Here is a 17,332-nt window from a genome sequence, read left to right as displayed (position 1 = left end):
TGCAAAACTCAGACTTTAATTGAAGAAAGTAGGGAAAACCACTAGACCATTCAGGTATGACCTAAATCAAATCCCTTAGGATTATACAATGGAAGTGACAAATAGACTCTAGGGATTAGATCTGATAGAGTGCCTGAAGAACTATGGACAGAGGTTTGTAACATTGCACAGGAGACTATGATTGAAATCATCCCCCAAAAGAAGAAATGCAAAAAGGCAACATGGTTGTCTGAGGAGGCCTTGCAAATAGCTGAGAAAAGAAGAGAAGCAAAAGGCAAAGGAGAAAAGATATATCCATCTGAATGCAGAGTTCCAAAGAATAGCAAGGAGAGATAAGACAGCTTCCTAAGTGATCAATGAAAAGAAATAGAGGAAAACAATACAGTGGGAAAGACTAGAGATCTCTTCAAGAAAATTAGAGATACCAAGGGAACATTTCATGCAAAGATGGGTACAATAAACAACAGAAATGGTAAGGACCTAACAGAAGCAGAAGATATTAAGAAGAGGTGGCAAGAATACACAGAAGAACTATACAAAGAAGATCTTCACAACCCAGATAATCACGATGGTGTGATCACTCACTCACTTAGAGCCAGACATCCTGGAATGTGAAGTCAAGTGGGCCTTAGGAAGCATCACTACAAACAAAGCTAGTGGAGGTGACAGAATTTCAATTGAGCTATTTCAAATCCAAAAAGATAATGCTGTGAAAGTGCTGCACTCAATATGCCAGCAAATTTGGAAAACTCAGCAGTGGCCACAGGACTGGAAAAGGTCAGTTTGCATTCCAATCCCAAAGAAAGGCAATGCCAATGAGTGCCCAAACTATTGCACAATTGCATTCATTGACATGCTAGTAAAATAATGCTCAAAATTCTCCAAGCCAGGCTTCAAAAGTACATGAACCAATAATTTCCAGATGTTCAAGTTGGATTTAGGAAAGGCAGAGGAACCAGAGATCAAATTGCCAACATCCATTGGGTCATAGAAAAAGCAAGAGAGTTCCAGAAAAACATCTATTTTCACTTCATTGAATACACTAAAGCCTTTGATTGAATACACTAAAGCCTTTGACTGTGCGGATCACAACAAACTGTGGGAAATTCTTGAAGAGATGGGAATACCAGACCATCTTACCTGCCTCCTGAGAAATCTGTATGCAAGTCAAGAAGCAACAGTTAGAACTGGACATGAAACAATGGACTGGTTCCAAATTGGGAAAGGAGTATGTCAAGGCTGCATATTGTCACCTTACTCATTTAACTTACATGCAGAGTACATCATTTGAAATGCTGGGCTCGATGAAGTACAAGCTAGATTCAAGAATGCTGGGATAAATATTAGTAACCTCAGATATGCAGATGACACCACTGTTATGGCAGAAAGCACAGAGGAACTAAAGGTCTCTTAATGATAATGAAAGAGGAGAGTGAAAAAGCTGGCTTAAAACTCAACATTCAAGAAACTAAGATCATGACATCCAGTCCCATCACTTTGTGGCAAATAGAGGGGAAACAATGGAAATAGTGACAGACTTTACTTTCTTAGGCTCCAAAATCACTGCAGATGGTGACTGCAGCCATGAAATTAAAAGACGCTTACTCCTTGGAAGAAAATCTATGACCAACCCAGACAGCATATTAAAAAGCAGAGACATTGCTTTGTTGACAAAGTTCCATCTAGTTAAAGCTATGGCTTTTCCAATAGGCATGTATGGATGTGAGAGTTGGACTATAAAGAAAGCTGAGCGCCAAAGAATTGATGCTTTTGAACTGTGGTGTTGGAGAAGACTCTTGAGAGTCCCTTGGACTGCAATGATATCAAATCAGTCAATCCTAAAGGAAATCAGTCCTGATTATTCATTGGGAGGATTGATGCTGAAGCTGAAGCTCCAATACTTTGGCCACTTGATGTAAAGAACTGACTCATTGGAAAAGACCCTGATGCTAGGAAAGATTGAAGGCGGGAGGAGAAGGGGACAACAGAGGATGAGGTGGTTGGATGGCATCACCGACTCAATGGACATGAGTTCGAATAAGCTCTGGGAGTTGGTGATGGACAGGGAGGCCTGACGTGCTGCAGTCCAAAGGGTCGGACATGACTGAGCAACTGAACAATGTCTTTATTGGATTTCTTTTGAAGATCATCTCTGAAACTCTTTTCTTTTTCTTCAAACTCCTGTGTTGTAAATGTATCCATAATGATGAAATTGCTATTTATCTAACATTCTAAATCTCTCCCATTAAGACAAAATTAACATCATTTAAAGTATTGCCAAATAGTTTCTCTTTGAATGATTACACTCTATTAATTTCTGCCTCAGGGCTCTTTTTTTTCTTTCAGAAAGATAAAAATTTATTAGGGATATAGTAGCCACACTATAGAGGCTTTTCTGCCACTCATGTGGGTGTATAAAGCAGGCTCTTAAAGAAAGTATCAAAACCCAAGCAATCTGGGGACCCAGATGCTACAATAAGGTACTCAAGAATCTTGAAAGACCATTAAATGCCAGAATATCTATAGTTATCTATACACAAAAGTTTGTTTCTTTGATAAGGGTATGGAAGGTATGTGGGACGAGCTTATCGTGCACAGGTGTCCATATATGAGTTGAAACCATGAATAATTAAAGGATCAATCTGAGGAAAAGATTAGTAATCTTTTATATGCTAGGCTTATAAAAACCTTTCAGCAAGGATGTGCATAATAATGACGCTGATTTTTGTACGTAGATTAGTCACTTGAACTTTGCATTTTACAGGGCTTGTTTTCAAAGCATTTCAAAGCCATTATTATCTTGCTCGATCCTCACAACAACCTTCCAATTTAGGCAGAGCAACTGGCATGATTCCATTCTACAGAGATCAGGAAATTAAAGCTATGATCATCCAAGTGGTTTGCCCAATGTTCGTTCTCTGACTAGTAAGTGGCAGATTCCTGATTACAACCTAGGTCTTTGAGTTCAGGATTCATTTCCCCACATCAGACCAGCAGCTTTCAAACCACAAAGTACTTGAGACGAGGGACAACAACTTCTGTCTCTTACATGCTCTGTTGTTTTTACTTCTAGTGGCTCAACAAACACCTGTGATTTGGCTACTTGTACTTGTTAATTGCTAATACTTCTAGACTATCTCAAATAATACACGGGAATAATACAATGGTGCTATTTTTCTATATTTATACACAGAACTCTTAAAAACTAACAGCAACTTGTATCCAAACTACCTGCTGGCTTCATTGTACTATTAGAATTATATGAGAACCACCTGTATGTATGGCATTGCTCCACTCTCAGATTCTCTTGCTATAGAGGGGTCTTCGCTACACAATGTCACCAGCAGATGAAAGAGGCACTAAGTAGCAGAAAGATCTACACTAAATTACTGGTCTACTTGTGGATATGGAGAAGGACCTGGCAGGGCTGGAGTGGCCTTCCTTCCTTTGAATTTTTGGCTTTGTCCACCCCTCTAGAGTACTTTATTTGTATCTTAATTATGGATTTTTTTTCTCTTATACTTTAGACATTTGAAGACAGGTCAATATCATACATTCTTTTTAAAATTCAATCACATGTAAAATTAAAGCATTCAATGAGTGGCTGAATTCATATTACATTCAAGGCTACCTCCTGTGCCAGAAGAGAGGAAAGGACCAGGCTTCATATAACTCAGTTAAGAAACATACAGATCTCTTGTGATGACTTATTAGGGTGTGGCTCCTGTTTCTTTAACACACTCCCTAAGAGCCAGGGTATTAATCATATCAATGAAGGGATTCTACTGCTAACCACTGCTGAGCTACCTATTTTCCAAGATAATCACCAGAAAAGCTATTCCATAAGGAGAAAAGACAGGATTTCCAACCATCTTGGCTCAGAACACAGAAACCAACTTATCTCTCTCTACCCAGCCCCGACAGAGGAAAACTGATTTCTCTTTTATCCATGTGGAACGAAGGCATTTCAGGCAGACACTTTCCCATTAAAACAAGGGCTCTTCTGGGAAGGATTAACTCCTTCTGATTTCACTACGAAACTCTAGACCCTGGGCCCCCGCACAGAAAAGGCATTGACAGATGAACACATTTCACAGCTTCCTGTACATCTCCAGCTCAGCTTCCCCAACAGCAGGAGGTCACAGAGTGGGTTCCCTAAGCAAACCATCAAGATGGCTACCTTTACCTCTTTGATGATGAAACAGTAAAAGATGAGGCAGAATGTCTGGGGTCTCTCGAAACTGTAGGAGCTGAGTAAGTACATGGACCCTTCTCCATACAAGATACAGGATCAAAGCTAACAATGTGTCTACAAAAAGGAAATTATACAGGTCATGGGAAGTTTACCTGTAGAGGGGCAAATGAGAGAGGGTGAATATTTTACGCAAAATTAATATTATGAGAAGTGCATTATGAAGAGGTAAGCTAGGTTTGGGGTTATTCAACCCACTCTCTCAAATGTCTATACATTTGTATATAATGATTCACTTGTGGGTAAACAATTTTGCCTCAAAACCATGCACCTCATTTATGAATATGAAGAGACAGATGCAGACCTGGATATTACTTGAATTCCTAGTGGTTCAGTTGTCCACACACAAAAAATGCCTGACCTTGACCTACACAGTCAGCAGCTACAAAATCATCAGTGGATTTCAAACATTTCTCAGTGGCAGATTCCTTTTGCCAAATAACCTTTTGCCAAAGAACCTTGATACACAGAGCAAAAGAAAGCAGAAGTACACTTTTAAGGAGGGACTAAAGAGTCCTGGAACCCCGCCCTCCCAGATAACCTCTTCCATTTTTGTTAGCATCAAGAGAAGTTTTCTAAGAGCCAACGTACAGACTACCAAGAAACACCTGGGCACGTAAAGGTATGAAAGAGTGAAGGGACAGACTTGTCTCCTTTTTGTCAAGGCTTTGTTTGCTTTCCCCCTTTGGAGTTCTACCTCAGGTGGCACTAAACAAAATATAAGATATCAATACTTTAAAAAGCTAGCAAATTTCAGTGGTAAGTCCCTTGGAACTGTGAAAAACCAAAGCCACTTAACACCCGTACTGCTGTTATTTAGCTCCTCAGGTCATCGGCACAGAAGTAAATAATCTGCCTTACGAATGGATAAGAAAGCTGTGGTACATACACACAATGGAGTATTACTCAGCCATTAAAAAGAATACATTTGAATCAGTTCTAATGAGGTGGATGAAACTGGAGCCGATTATACAGAGTGAAGTAAGCCAGAAAGAAAAACACCAATACAGTATACTAACGCATGTATATGGAATTTAGAAAGATGGTAATGATAACCCCGTATGTGAGACAGCAAAAGAGACACAGATGTATAGAACAGCCTTTTGGACTCTGTGGGAGAGGGAGAGGGTGGGATGATTTGGGAGAATGGCATTGAAACATGTATAATATCATATATGAAACGAATCGCCAGTCCAGGTTCAATGCATGATACAGGATGCTTGGGGCTGGTGCACTGGGATGACCCAGAGGGATGGTATGGGGAGGGAGGTGAGAGGGGGGTTCAGGATGGGGAACACATATACACCCGTAGCAGATTCATGTTGATGTATGGCAAAACCAATACAATATTGTAAAGTAATTAGCCTCCAATTAAAATAAATAAATTTATATTTTTTTAAAAAAGAAGTAAATAATCTGCCTTTACAAATCTCCCCTTCGGAAGTCAAATATGGAAGGAGGACAGACCCTGTCAGTGGCAGCATAATCCTCAGTGTCCAGCTCTGCCTTAGGAAGACTCTACGGGGATGGCACCCGTGAGCACTGGGCTGGACCCAAGCCTGGGCGAGCTATAGCTGTTTCTCCCAAGCCTGTTCTTTGGCAGACTTCTAGCCACTGTAGGAAGAATACAACCTATCCCAAACCGATGATAGTTTGATCAGATACAAATCTGTAGATTCAAATTTTGGAGGCTGCTGGTGGTCTCTGAGGGTTTGCTGCTCTGACACAAAGGTCTTCTGAAACAGCTTTATCTCAACAAACAGAATGAAAAATCTTTGTTCTTTCCTTGCCTCAGAGGTTGATATTCATTCACTAAAGTGCACATCTTACCTTTTCCATAAAGCTCTTCCTATCTATTCAACTATCAAGCAAAAATATAAAAAACAAAAAACAACTGAATAAATAGAAGAGAGGTTCCAAGTCATCAAAAATGACCAGTGGTAAGGAAAACAGTATCATAGAGCTTAATTGGAAGCTGCTGAAATGGACACAAAAATTAGTTTTGAAATTTTTAGCAGCTGTAAAGAGGGAAAAACAAAACTACCAATATCTAATGACAGGAAACAAAACAAGTTTGCCTCTCCAGGACAGTTCTCTAATTTATTTTCCAGCCACTTCATTCCCTCCTACAACTGTCCTTAGACAGAGGTCCTGATACACTATGGTCTCTCACTTCCTTCATTTCACCCCTGCCTCCCCTGCTGCAATGCCCTTTGTCCTTCACCTGTCTAACTGATACTTACAGCCCAGCTGCCAGGAAGCTTGCAGTGACCCAGGGCAGGGTGAAGAGCTCTTTCCTCACTCTGAGAGCAACATGTGCTTCCCACAAATACATCTCTTATCACACTTGATTATATTTGTTTCATTGTCTGTTTTCCCCACCGAGCTGAATGTATTTTAATACATTTAAATGAATGAATATAAAAAAGACATTGAATAATATAATGGATAATTCCTGGACAGCAGTTCTATAAAGATACAGAGACATTCTACAAATGGTCATTTCTTATGCAGTGAGCAATTGCCAATCATTCTAAGTCGTCTTCTATTGTTAGTTGCAGAAACAAGACTCCCTTGTTTTTTAAAAAGATAACTAACTACACTCCCTGGGAATGAGGACAGTGTCTTATCTTCTCAGTTCAGTTCAGTTTGACAAACATTTATTGAGCACCAGTCATTACGCCAAATGCAGGAAAAGCAATGATGAATAAGACAGTCTCATTCCTCTTAAAGTTTACAGAACTTGTTGCAGGAGGCTTAATGCACATACATAAGTAATCAGCATAGGATCTGACTGAGGGTGTCAGGGAAGATACACCATAGGAGGCATTGCCCAAGTTGAACCTTAAAGACTGAGTTAGTCTGATGAAGGAACATTCCAAGCTGAGAAAAACAAAACAAAACAAAACAAGAAAAGCATATTAGGCAAGAAAAGACATACTGCAAAAATGACATGGTGCATGAATAGAGACTAAAATAGTTTATTTTTATTGAAGTGTAAAATATGAAAAAGAAAGTACATGGGGGACAGTGGTGGAAAAGGAATTCACAGAAAGCTGATGCAGTGGGCAGGATCCAGATCACAGAATACCTTACAGGCAATGTTAAGGAAACTGGATTTTAACCTATAGGTGATGAGAAGCCACTGAAGGCAAGGACATTGATTTTTATTTTAAATAAATTACTTTGGAAGTAGTGTTGTAAACTGATTGGAGGTGTGCTGATCTGGGAGTAAGAAAACCATTTATTGCAACCTTTCAGAAAATATAAAAGGGTTTATAAATGATTTTTAATAGCCAAGTAATAATGGTGCTTCCCCCTATTCTTTCATAAATCATCCTGAAGCAACAAGGAAAACATGCAAAAAGAAAAACACAAATCCTATACTTAAGGAAAATATAACCCTGAAACACTATACGTGGAAATGAAGCCAAAGGCAGTGAAGGACAAACATGGTACAGACAGGCACCAGAGCAAAAATGCCTGGAGCTACAATCTTAGATCAAGCTAGAGAAGTAGGGTTCTCTAAAGATATTTTCAAAGGAGCAAAACTAACAACCTATTATTTGGAACAAAGGGAACTGTAGCCCAGGAACTGGCAGTGGAAACATTCCTGGAACTGGTTGGTGACAAGAAGCTAGAGAGGTATGGCTGGATAGAGAAACACTCGGGTGGTTTTACCTTATAAGAAAAATCCACTAAAAGACTAATATTATTTAGTTTTATGGGATTCCTTGATGGCTCAGTTGGTAAAGAATCCACTTGCAGTGTGGGTAGACCTGGGTTTGATCCCTGGGTTGGGAAGATTCCCCTGGAGAAAGGAACGACTACCCACTCCACTATTCTGCCTGGAGAATTCCATGGACTGTATAGTCCATGGGGAGTAATTTAGTTTTATAGAAACTTACTGAGAACCAAAGGGGACTCTTATTAAGCTGAAAAAGAACCTTGATCAGAGCCCTGATCCCCAAGATGAACCTCCCCAAATAGTTCAGCTGGAAGAGCTCATATCATTGAAAAAAAAATAGGTAACAATAAAAAACATAAAGATGGAAGAAAACACTGGTTATAAAACAACAAAATTAAAGAAGAGAGGAAAAAGAAAAAACACAGAGCAGATATAGAAAAAAAATATTTCCATGAAGTAAATAAAAACTGTGATCACATTGGTTAATTTTAATGATTCAAAATAACTCACATGATGAAATCACCATTATAAGAGAAGAGGTCAAAGCCTAAATACAAGAGCTCAGGAGAGATATGTTGAGACAACAAAAACAGACAAAATATAAGCTGGCAAAGCGCATGAAAAAAACTTAAAAACAACAACAGCAAAAAAGGGAGAAAGAAGCTTGTGTGTGCTAGTCACTCAGTTGTGTCTGACTCTTCGACCCCATGGACTGTAGCCCTCCTGGCTCTTCTGCCCATGGAATTCTTCAGGCAAGAATACTGGAGTGGGTTGCCATGCCCTTCTCCAGGGGATTTTCCCGAACCAGTGATCAAACCCAGGTCTCCCGCATTGCAGGCAGATTCTTTACCATCTGAGCCACCAGGGAAGCCTGCTGCTGCTGCTGCTGCTAAGTCGCACAGTACCCGACTCTGTGCAACCCCAGAGACGGCAGCCCACCAAGCTCCCCCGTCCCTGGGATTCTCCAGGCAAGAACACTGGAGTGGGTTGCCATTTCCTTCTCCAGTGCATGAAAGTGAAAAGTGAAAGTGAAGTCGCTCAGCAGTGTCCGACTCCTAGCGACCCCATGGACTGCAGCCTACCAGGCTCCTCCATCCATGGGATTTTCCAGGCAAGAGTACTAGAGTGGGTTGCCATTGCCTTCTCCACCAGGGAAGCCTGGACATGGCTAAATACTCATGCAAGGATAGTATGAATAAAACTGTTTCTATAAATCTCATTTTGCTCAGGGAGTTAAGCATACTGGAAGAAAAAAAACGGATGTCTCCCCTTTGCTTTTCTGTCCACTGTACACATTCTAAGTGTCTAAAAGAAAGATAGCCAAAACACAGAAACTTTTGAGAAATTAAAAAGGAAGGAGAAATTGAGCCAATTAAATGAGACATATTCCAGTGGAAAGAATCAGCATAGTATTACCGACCATAAAACATACACCAATAAAATAAAATACCATGCAAATATATATATATGATCTTTACATATCAAGGGCAAAAAATACATAAAGATGCATAGAAAGCAAAAATGTGAGACTAGCCACAGACAGTAACATTCCATAAGTTAACAAAACAAAGTTCTCATGGAAAGTAAATAACACATAAGTTTTATACTTAAAAGATGATATTAAAGCATAAAGGGGATAAACAAACATATTTTTGGCATTCAAGAATTCATCTCTCTTGAAGACTTTACTAAAAGACAAATTTCAGACAATCAAGAAATAAATGGGAAACTCTAGTAAAAGGACTGATGGTGAGCACTGAATTCATTTACCTATAAAACTAAAATAAAAATAAATGCAGGAATTCTGGTTTGAGCAGAATATAAATGTTCCAAATGATTTAATTAGCAAACTGAGGTTGTATGTAAGGGAGACAGAAGGTGATCATAAACATACATACTATTTTTTTCTACCTGTTTTCAACAGTGCTTAATAAAATATTTAAACTAATAGAAAATTGCATGTCAAGATAGGAAAGCAAACACTAAAAGATAACATAACCAATCAAAACTGGGTGGTAGAGGAATTAAAGAGAAAGCGGAAGAACTAGAAAGGCATAGCAATGCACTAACTTTTAATCTGCTCACAGGAGGAAATCAATAGATTATACGAAATAGAAGATGCAGAGTTTTTTGTTTCATTTCCTTGTATTGCAAAAAGTTTTCAGTAACTGCAGGCCAATATCTGTATTTGTTTTCTAAATGTTCTCATATACTCTTTTTTTTTTTTTAATATCATTGTTCTGGAAACCAATAGAATTTTTTACTCTTTAGTCAGTATTAAAATTTCTTTTGAAAGAGATATGAGTTCCATTATTCAATAAAGTTTATTGATTCCCTATTACATTGCAGACGCCCTGTTTTAGATGCCGGGGTAAGATATTAAACAGACCATATAATTATTTTTAAATAAACAATTATAACTAAATACTAAGTATACACTGTCAGAACTAAGAGATATCTCTCACATTGATCAAAATCAACCCTCAAACCCACCTATGAGGAGGAAAGGACTCTGATTAAGTACTGATGGGCAACCTACTTACATCTGTACCTGCAGTGTATATTATTGTTTACCTGCAACCCATTGACTTTATCTCATTTCATCTTACCTGATTGATAGTTGGAAATAACAGTATTTAATCTGTGTTTACTTCATTATTAATGAAATTCAACGTTTTGCTCAAGAGCATTGGTCTTTTGCATTATTTGGAACATTATAATTTTACTGTTTCCCATTTCTTTCTTATTATTTAGTAATAATAATAAATCCTTTAAAACCCTTCAAGACTCTGTGGAATCTACCAGCCTATGCCTTTCTGATGTCATCTCTAAACTTTCCAAGTCTCATTTGCCACTTCCCTCATCTCCCTGAACTCTATATTGGAGTGCCCAATGGCCCAGTCTTTAGATCTCTTCTCTTCTCTATCAATACTTACTCCTTCAGTGACTTCAATGTTGTGGCTCAAAAGTATCAATACACTGACACCCTCCCAATTTATATCCCCAGCCCCTAACTTTCCACCATTCCTGCTTCTACACTCAGCCTCAAATTTCTACCTGCCTACCCCACATCTGTATCAGGGGCTCAAGAAACCATAGAGCACAAGAGACCTGGCTCCTCGGCCCCCTCTGACTGCAGACTCTGGCCATTCTCTCCCTGATCACCAACCAAAGAGGTCTCCCCAGGTCATCCTAAATAGAAGTATCTACAGACACCCAAAATTCATGGCCCCTCATTTATTTTGATCCATAGCACTGCCATTATATGATATATTCTATAACTAAATTAATAGATGGTATAGAAGATAGATAAAGAGAAAGCAACATTTATATAACATTGTTTTGGTGCTTTATAGATTTAATTGACAAATGTCATCCTCTTAGCAACCCATGAAGTAGATACTACAATTTTCCTCTTTTTATAGATGAGTCTAATGAGGTAAAGATCATTCAGCTGTTTGGCAAGGGGCTGCCATCTATGGGGTCGCACAGAGTTGGATACGACTGAAGTGACTTAGCAGCAGCAGCAGCAGAATAAATGCTGGCTGTCAGGCTCTAAACTACAGGTCATTAGCCACTACCCTTCATGGCCTTTCATATCAGTGTGTGTGTGTATATATATATATATCTCAGTGTGTGTGTGTGTGTATATATATATATATATATATATACACAATTACATATTTTTCCTGTCTCCCATTAGCATGTAAACAGGAACTCTATTGTGTTTAATATCTTACCCCAGCACGTAAAACAGGGGGTCTGCAATGTAGTAGGGAATCAATAAACTTTATTGAATAATGGGACTCATATCTCTTTCAAAAGAAATTTTAATACTCATCAAAGAGAAAAAAATTCTATTGGTTTCCAGAATAATACTTTTTTAAAAAAAGAGTATTTCAGAACATTTAGAAAACAAATATAGATCTTGGCCTGCAGTTACCGAAAACTTTTTGCAATACAAGGAAATGAAACAAAGAAAAAACTGAACATTTTAAGTTCTAAGTCATATTTCCCAGAAACAATTCTGCCATGTTCATCATTTTATGCACTATTAGCATTAAGGAAAGGGCAATCAGATTGGTAAATTCATAAACCATCCCTGTGCTTTTACCTTAAAAAATTAAACACTGAGAAAACAATAATAAAGCCTTAAACTGGGGCCATAACAATGGGAATAGAATGAAAGGAAACCCTTGAGAAACAACTAACAGTGATATTAGCAGAGGCTGTGGGCTCATTTAATTTTAACTGATGACATCCAGGTTTCTACCTTGAATGATCTGGCAGAGTAACTCAACTCAACCATCAACTACCCTATCCTGAGGGTAGTTGAAATTCAAAGGGGACATGGCAATTATATTTTACCTATGTAATAGCTACACTGAGACGGCTGTTAGATGTGTAGGTCTGCTGTACATAATAGAGGTCATAGCACATTCACTTAAGAGTTACCAGAACATGGAGAAGATGCTCAAGAGATCTCCCAGGCAGTGGCGGGCAGGGAGGAAGGGGTGTGTGGTGGTGGAGCTGGTGGTGGTTAAGAAGGTCAAAGGCAGAAAGCTAGGGAACACCAAGCATAGTGCCTGCTACTATGTATTGTGCATGGTATGTATTCAATAAATGTCTAGGAATAAGAAAATTGTAGTATCAACGACATGCCAAAATTTAGAAAAACAATTCCTAAAATTCTGGCTTTTAATCAAGCTGAGAAACCAGTGATTATGTAAACACAAAAATCTCTCTTTTACTCCTTCGTTCAAGCTTGTTTTTGAATGGCTGGCTACTTTTCCTGTATCATGCATGCACGTGTGCTAAGTCACTTCAGTCGTGTCTGACTCTTTGCGACACTATGGACCATAGCCCCCAGGCTTCTCTGTCCATGGAATTCTTCCGAAAAGAATGCTAGAGTAGGTTGCCATGCCCTCCTCCAGGGGATCTTCCTGATCCAGGGATCAAACTGGTGTCTCTTATGTCTCCTGCATTGCCAGGAGTGTTCTTTAGCGTGAGCGCCACCTGTGAAACCTCTCCTGTATCATATTAGACCTCAAAAATCTATGCATCTAATTTGTAAAAAAAGAAAAAAAGTAACTGCTACATGTAGAGTCCATCAATAAAACAAGTAGTCATTGAGCATCCTTGATTTGCAAAGACATCTTGTTAGGGTGAAAGTTCAGTGTAAAATGTGTGTATAAAACATTGTCCCTATTCTCAGAGAGTGCAAAACACAATTTGGAAATAGACAACTCCACTAAGACTGAAGTAACAATGCCTAATAGCCTATGTGCTAGAGGAACAGCAGATAATAAGAGCTTCACAATTTCAAGGAAGAGTCGTACCCAACTTGGAAATACACAGAAGGTTTCACAGAGAAGATAGTCCTGCTATGGACAGAGAGACCAGAAGCGAGGCAGAGAAAACTTAGGGAAATTTCAAAGGTCAAAGGTTCCTAAAGGAAGCAGTCTGGAAAACAATGGACTGGAGAAAGGTGGAAAGGCGGGGGTTGGGAGGAATCAAACTTGCCCTCAAATCCAAGTATGATTTATCTCAATAACATACACACACACATACACACACACACACACACACACACACACACACACACACACACACAGTCCATCACTCAGTAGAGCGTCTTGTCTTTTCCCTCATTTTTAAATCTATTTTGCACCTCCTTCCAGTAAAACTCAAAATCTAAACCCAGGCTTCCCTTGTCTGCCTAAAAATGTTAGTTACATCCAGTTTTCTCGAAGAGTCATAGAGTTCTTGGAGTCAAGAATTTTGGGCTTCACATTTGAGGGGGTGGTAGGCACTGGAAAGGAAGGGGATGATTTAGTGAGACCTAGATTTTCACAGAAATAACATCCTAGAGAGGCTTAATTTCTTGGAGATTTTCATTCCCACATTAGACAAGTCACTTTGGACAGAAATAGAATGTGGCTTTGATAAATTATCTCATCTCTAATTACTCATTTCTAATGAGACTTGATTCCAAGTAATCTCAAACCCCAGCCCAAGTCCTGGTCATTTCAACATCCCATTGATAGAATAAAATGGCAATTCCACCACAGGGTTCAGAGGGCCACTAAAGTTCCCTGTAAACAATAATGACCCATAACACCTTCATCTTTCCCCAGAAGTCTGGGGTTTCCCCAGGGGACTGGGTACCCAAAGCAAAGAGGGGACAGCACCCCAGCTCCACATCTTTACAGCCTCTGGAAAGCCATCCTCATATTCCTAGTGATCAGCTGGACTTCACCCATGCATGTTCCCTCTAACAGTGATGGTGCATCTGGACTCACCTGAATGAATATATATTCATCCTGGACCACCAGGGAACTGATGTCGATGGAGCGGGCAAAAGGCCCACTCCGAGTAGTCTCGGCACATTCCTGGATCCTGCAGGTGAGGTAGTTAGCATCTGCAAGGGGAGGGAAGAGCAACACTTAGACACAGGGGAAAATGGTCAGCAAAGCTCTTAGCACACAGAGCTTTACCTCCTGGGAACAATGATGCAAGTTAAAACAACCATTATATTGCATTTTCTTGTCCACAGAATTTGTAATAATTTTTTTTTAAAGAGTATCTAGTTCAGGCAAGGGAGCAGGAAAGAGTTAATTTTATATCCTACCAGTTAAAGAGAAATTGGTACAGATTTCTGGAGGAACAAATTTGAAATATCTATCAGAATTTTAAATGTACATGTCTTGTACCAATAATGCTAACTCAAGTGATGTTTTCTAGAGAAATGTTCATATATCTTCACAAAGAGGCAAGGGCAAAAATGTTCATTGTGGTATTGTTCACAGCAATGAAAAACCGGAAACTGGCTAATGTACAGGAACTAAGGAACATTTAAATAATCAAAGGTACAGATGTAACAAAGCACCACACTGTGAATAAATGAGACTCCCCAGATGGTGCCATGGTAAAGAATCCACCTGAAATGTAGGAGACACAGGCGACACAGGTTCGATCCCTTGGTCAGGACGATCCCCTGGAGGAGGGCATGGCAACCCACTCCAGTATTGTTGCTGGGGGAATCTCATGGACAGAGGAGCCTGGTGGGCTACAGTCCGTGGAATTGCCAAGAGTCAGATACCACTGAAGCGACTGAGCATGCACGAGCACCCATGGCATGATCCAATTGATGAGAAAAAAATCAAATAAAGATGTCTTTATAAATATAGGTTTGTGCCATAACTGCATAGAAATAAAATGTTTTAAAGAATACCTACACAAATGAGCTATGATTAATTCTGGGGAAAGGAATGGGCTTAAGGAGACAGAGTTGAAGTGGGGCCTTTCCTTTTAATATTATACGCATCTTTATTTTGTCTACAATAAGAATATATTTACTTATTATATAATTACTTGTAAAATCTTCCTCAATCAACCCCTGAAATCTATGCACTGAATGAGGAATCTCGGAGTCCACAGGTGCATTTCTATAAAGAAACCTCTGCATACACTTGCTTTAAAAATAATGGTGTTTAAAAATAAATGGGTCAAAGTAAAAAGTAAAGATTACTTTAGGGTTAAAAGCAGAGAACTTTTGTTATTGTCTAAAATGACATGCCTTACTACATACATCTAATGCATTTGCCCACTTAAATGTGTACACAGGTGTGCATGAGTACGGGAGGAGGCATTGGAAGGAGTGGTAAGCAGCAGAGACAAACGAAGGCAAAACTTTAAATGAGCAAAAATTTATAATAACTGAGTTTATAACATGAGTACTTTATCCCTAATTCTTGTTCTTTAATTAAGTGATTGATGGAATGATCCAGCAAGTACTCCTTGTGTGTATATAATGTGAAAGTGAAGTTGCTCAGTTGTGTCCGACTCTTTGCGACCCCATGGACTGTAGACTACCAGGCTTCTCTGTCCATGGAATTTTCCAGGCAAGACTACTGGAGTGGGTTGCCATTTCCTTCTCCAGGAGATCTTCTTGACCCAGGGATTAAACCTGGGTCTCCCGCATTGTAGGCAGACGCTTTACCATCTGAGCTGTGTATATAATGTAGTGGGTATTATTTTAAAAGAACCAGGAACATGGCAATGAAGGAGGCAGAGATTTTCTATTCTAAAAGGCCCTGCTGTCTAAGAAGGGGTTCACACATATTTGTAGCTAGCTATTACACACATTTATTAATGAACACGATGCTAATTTAACAAAGAAACGTGTTTTGGTAGGAAATAAATTCATTACATGTTACAGCCCTACTTTTTAAATGTCTATATCTGGGCAAAGTCAATTTGCTTTGGTTTCCTAAACCCAGACACATCAAACACTGATTTCATCTTTCCATCAGCAGTCTCATCATCTGCCCAGCAGCTCAAGCCTCTTCACTTTTCTTTCTTCCACATGACATGCGACCCAGCTGGTCCAAACCTTGAATTCTGTCCCTAAAGTGCTTCCAGAATCTCTCTTCTTCTACCCATGACCCTTGCCACTTGCCTCAACAAGGCCTTCCGTTTCACAACTGCTACTCAGGTGCAGGATGGATTGGAAACTGGCTGAACCTGAGGAAAGGAGCCAGCCTCGTCTCTCAACCCTAACCTCAGCTAATCCCTCCTGGGTCAAAAACCAGCAACAGTTCTGACTGACAGGGGACAAGGCCCAGATATTTTTGTGTGAAATAGAAGGTCTTTTACAACTAGCCTTTGAAATCAAATGTCTAAGGGGCCAGGCGAATAACATAAGAGGAAACTGAGTTGGGAAAGATGATGAATGACAGCTGGCACATGGCCTCAGTGTCTGGGATCACTGCGGAACAGCTGGGACTGCAGTAACATGGCCAACACTTGCCTCTTTATGGGGGAGCTGCTTCTCTGCATCAGTCATCACTGAGATGCAGGAATAAGATGTTCTGTGTTTCTACATAAAGGTAAACGTCCCAATTTTTTAAATGTGAAATTTCCTAATGTTTAAAAAATTGACAGCTAATTTAAATTTAAAATATGATGCAGGCCAAACAGTACAAGGCCAACCAAAACAAACCTACAGCCCAAACAAGCCCAGGAGCCATTCCTTTTGCATCTTGATTCTGTGATTTGGTCCCTACCTACCCTCCAAAGACAGTGCCCCATCCCTCTATACCTGATGCATTAGCAAGACCAGCCTGCTTCCCGTTCCGTGAGTGCAGCCTGCAGGCCCCTTCCTCTTTGTCTCTGTCCACACAGAAAGCCAAGAGTGGCCTGGCTTTGCACCTCTGGCTGGGAGGACAGGGAAGGCAAGAAGCCCAGGCTACCGTTTGGAGCACATGGCCTGTCCACCAGGAATATTCTTGGCCCCACACTGCCTGAGTAATTTGTTCCTAGAATAAAGCACTGAAACCCAGCAAAACGCTGTAAATACATGTAAAGAAACCACAAGTGTTGACATGACA

General features: G+C 39.6%; 1 protein-coding gene across 1 annotated transcript in view; it reads right to left on the bottom strand.

Annotated features, from left to right (window-relative positions):
* The window catches only part of SORCS3 (sortilin related VPS10 domain containing receptor 3), a 632,959-nt gene that overhangs the window by 148,795 nt on the left and 466,832 nt on the right, over nt 1-17,332 (bottom strand). The window contains exon 7 of the mRNA XM_040254391.1: nt 14,243-14,361. Within this exon, the coding sequence (XP_040110325.1) occupies nt 14,243-14,361 (119 nt within the window). The remainder of the gene's footprint in view (nt 1-14,242; nt 14,362-17,332) is intronic.

Source organism: Oryx dammah, unplaced genomic scaffold (assembly GCF_014754425.2).
Source record: "Oryx dammah isolate SB20612 unplaced genomic scaffold, SCBI_Odam_1.1 HiC_scaffold_14, whole genome shotgun sequence".
Taxonomy (NCBI): Eukaryota; Metazoa; Chordata; class Mammalia; order Artiodactyla; family Bovidae; genus Oryx; species Oryx dammah.
The sequence above is the reverse complement of the archived record's forward strand: the minus strand, read 5'-3'. Positions and strand labels throughout refer to the sequence as shown.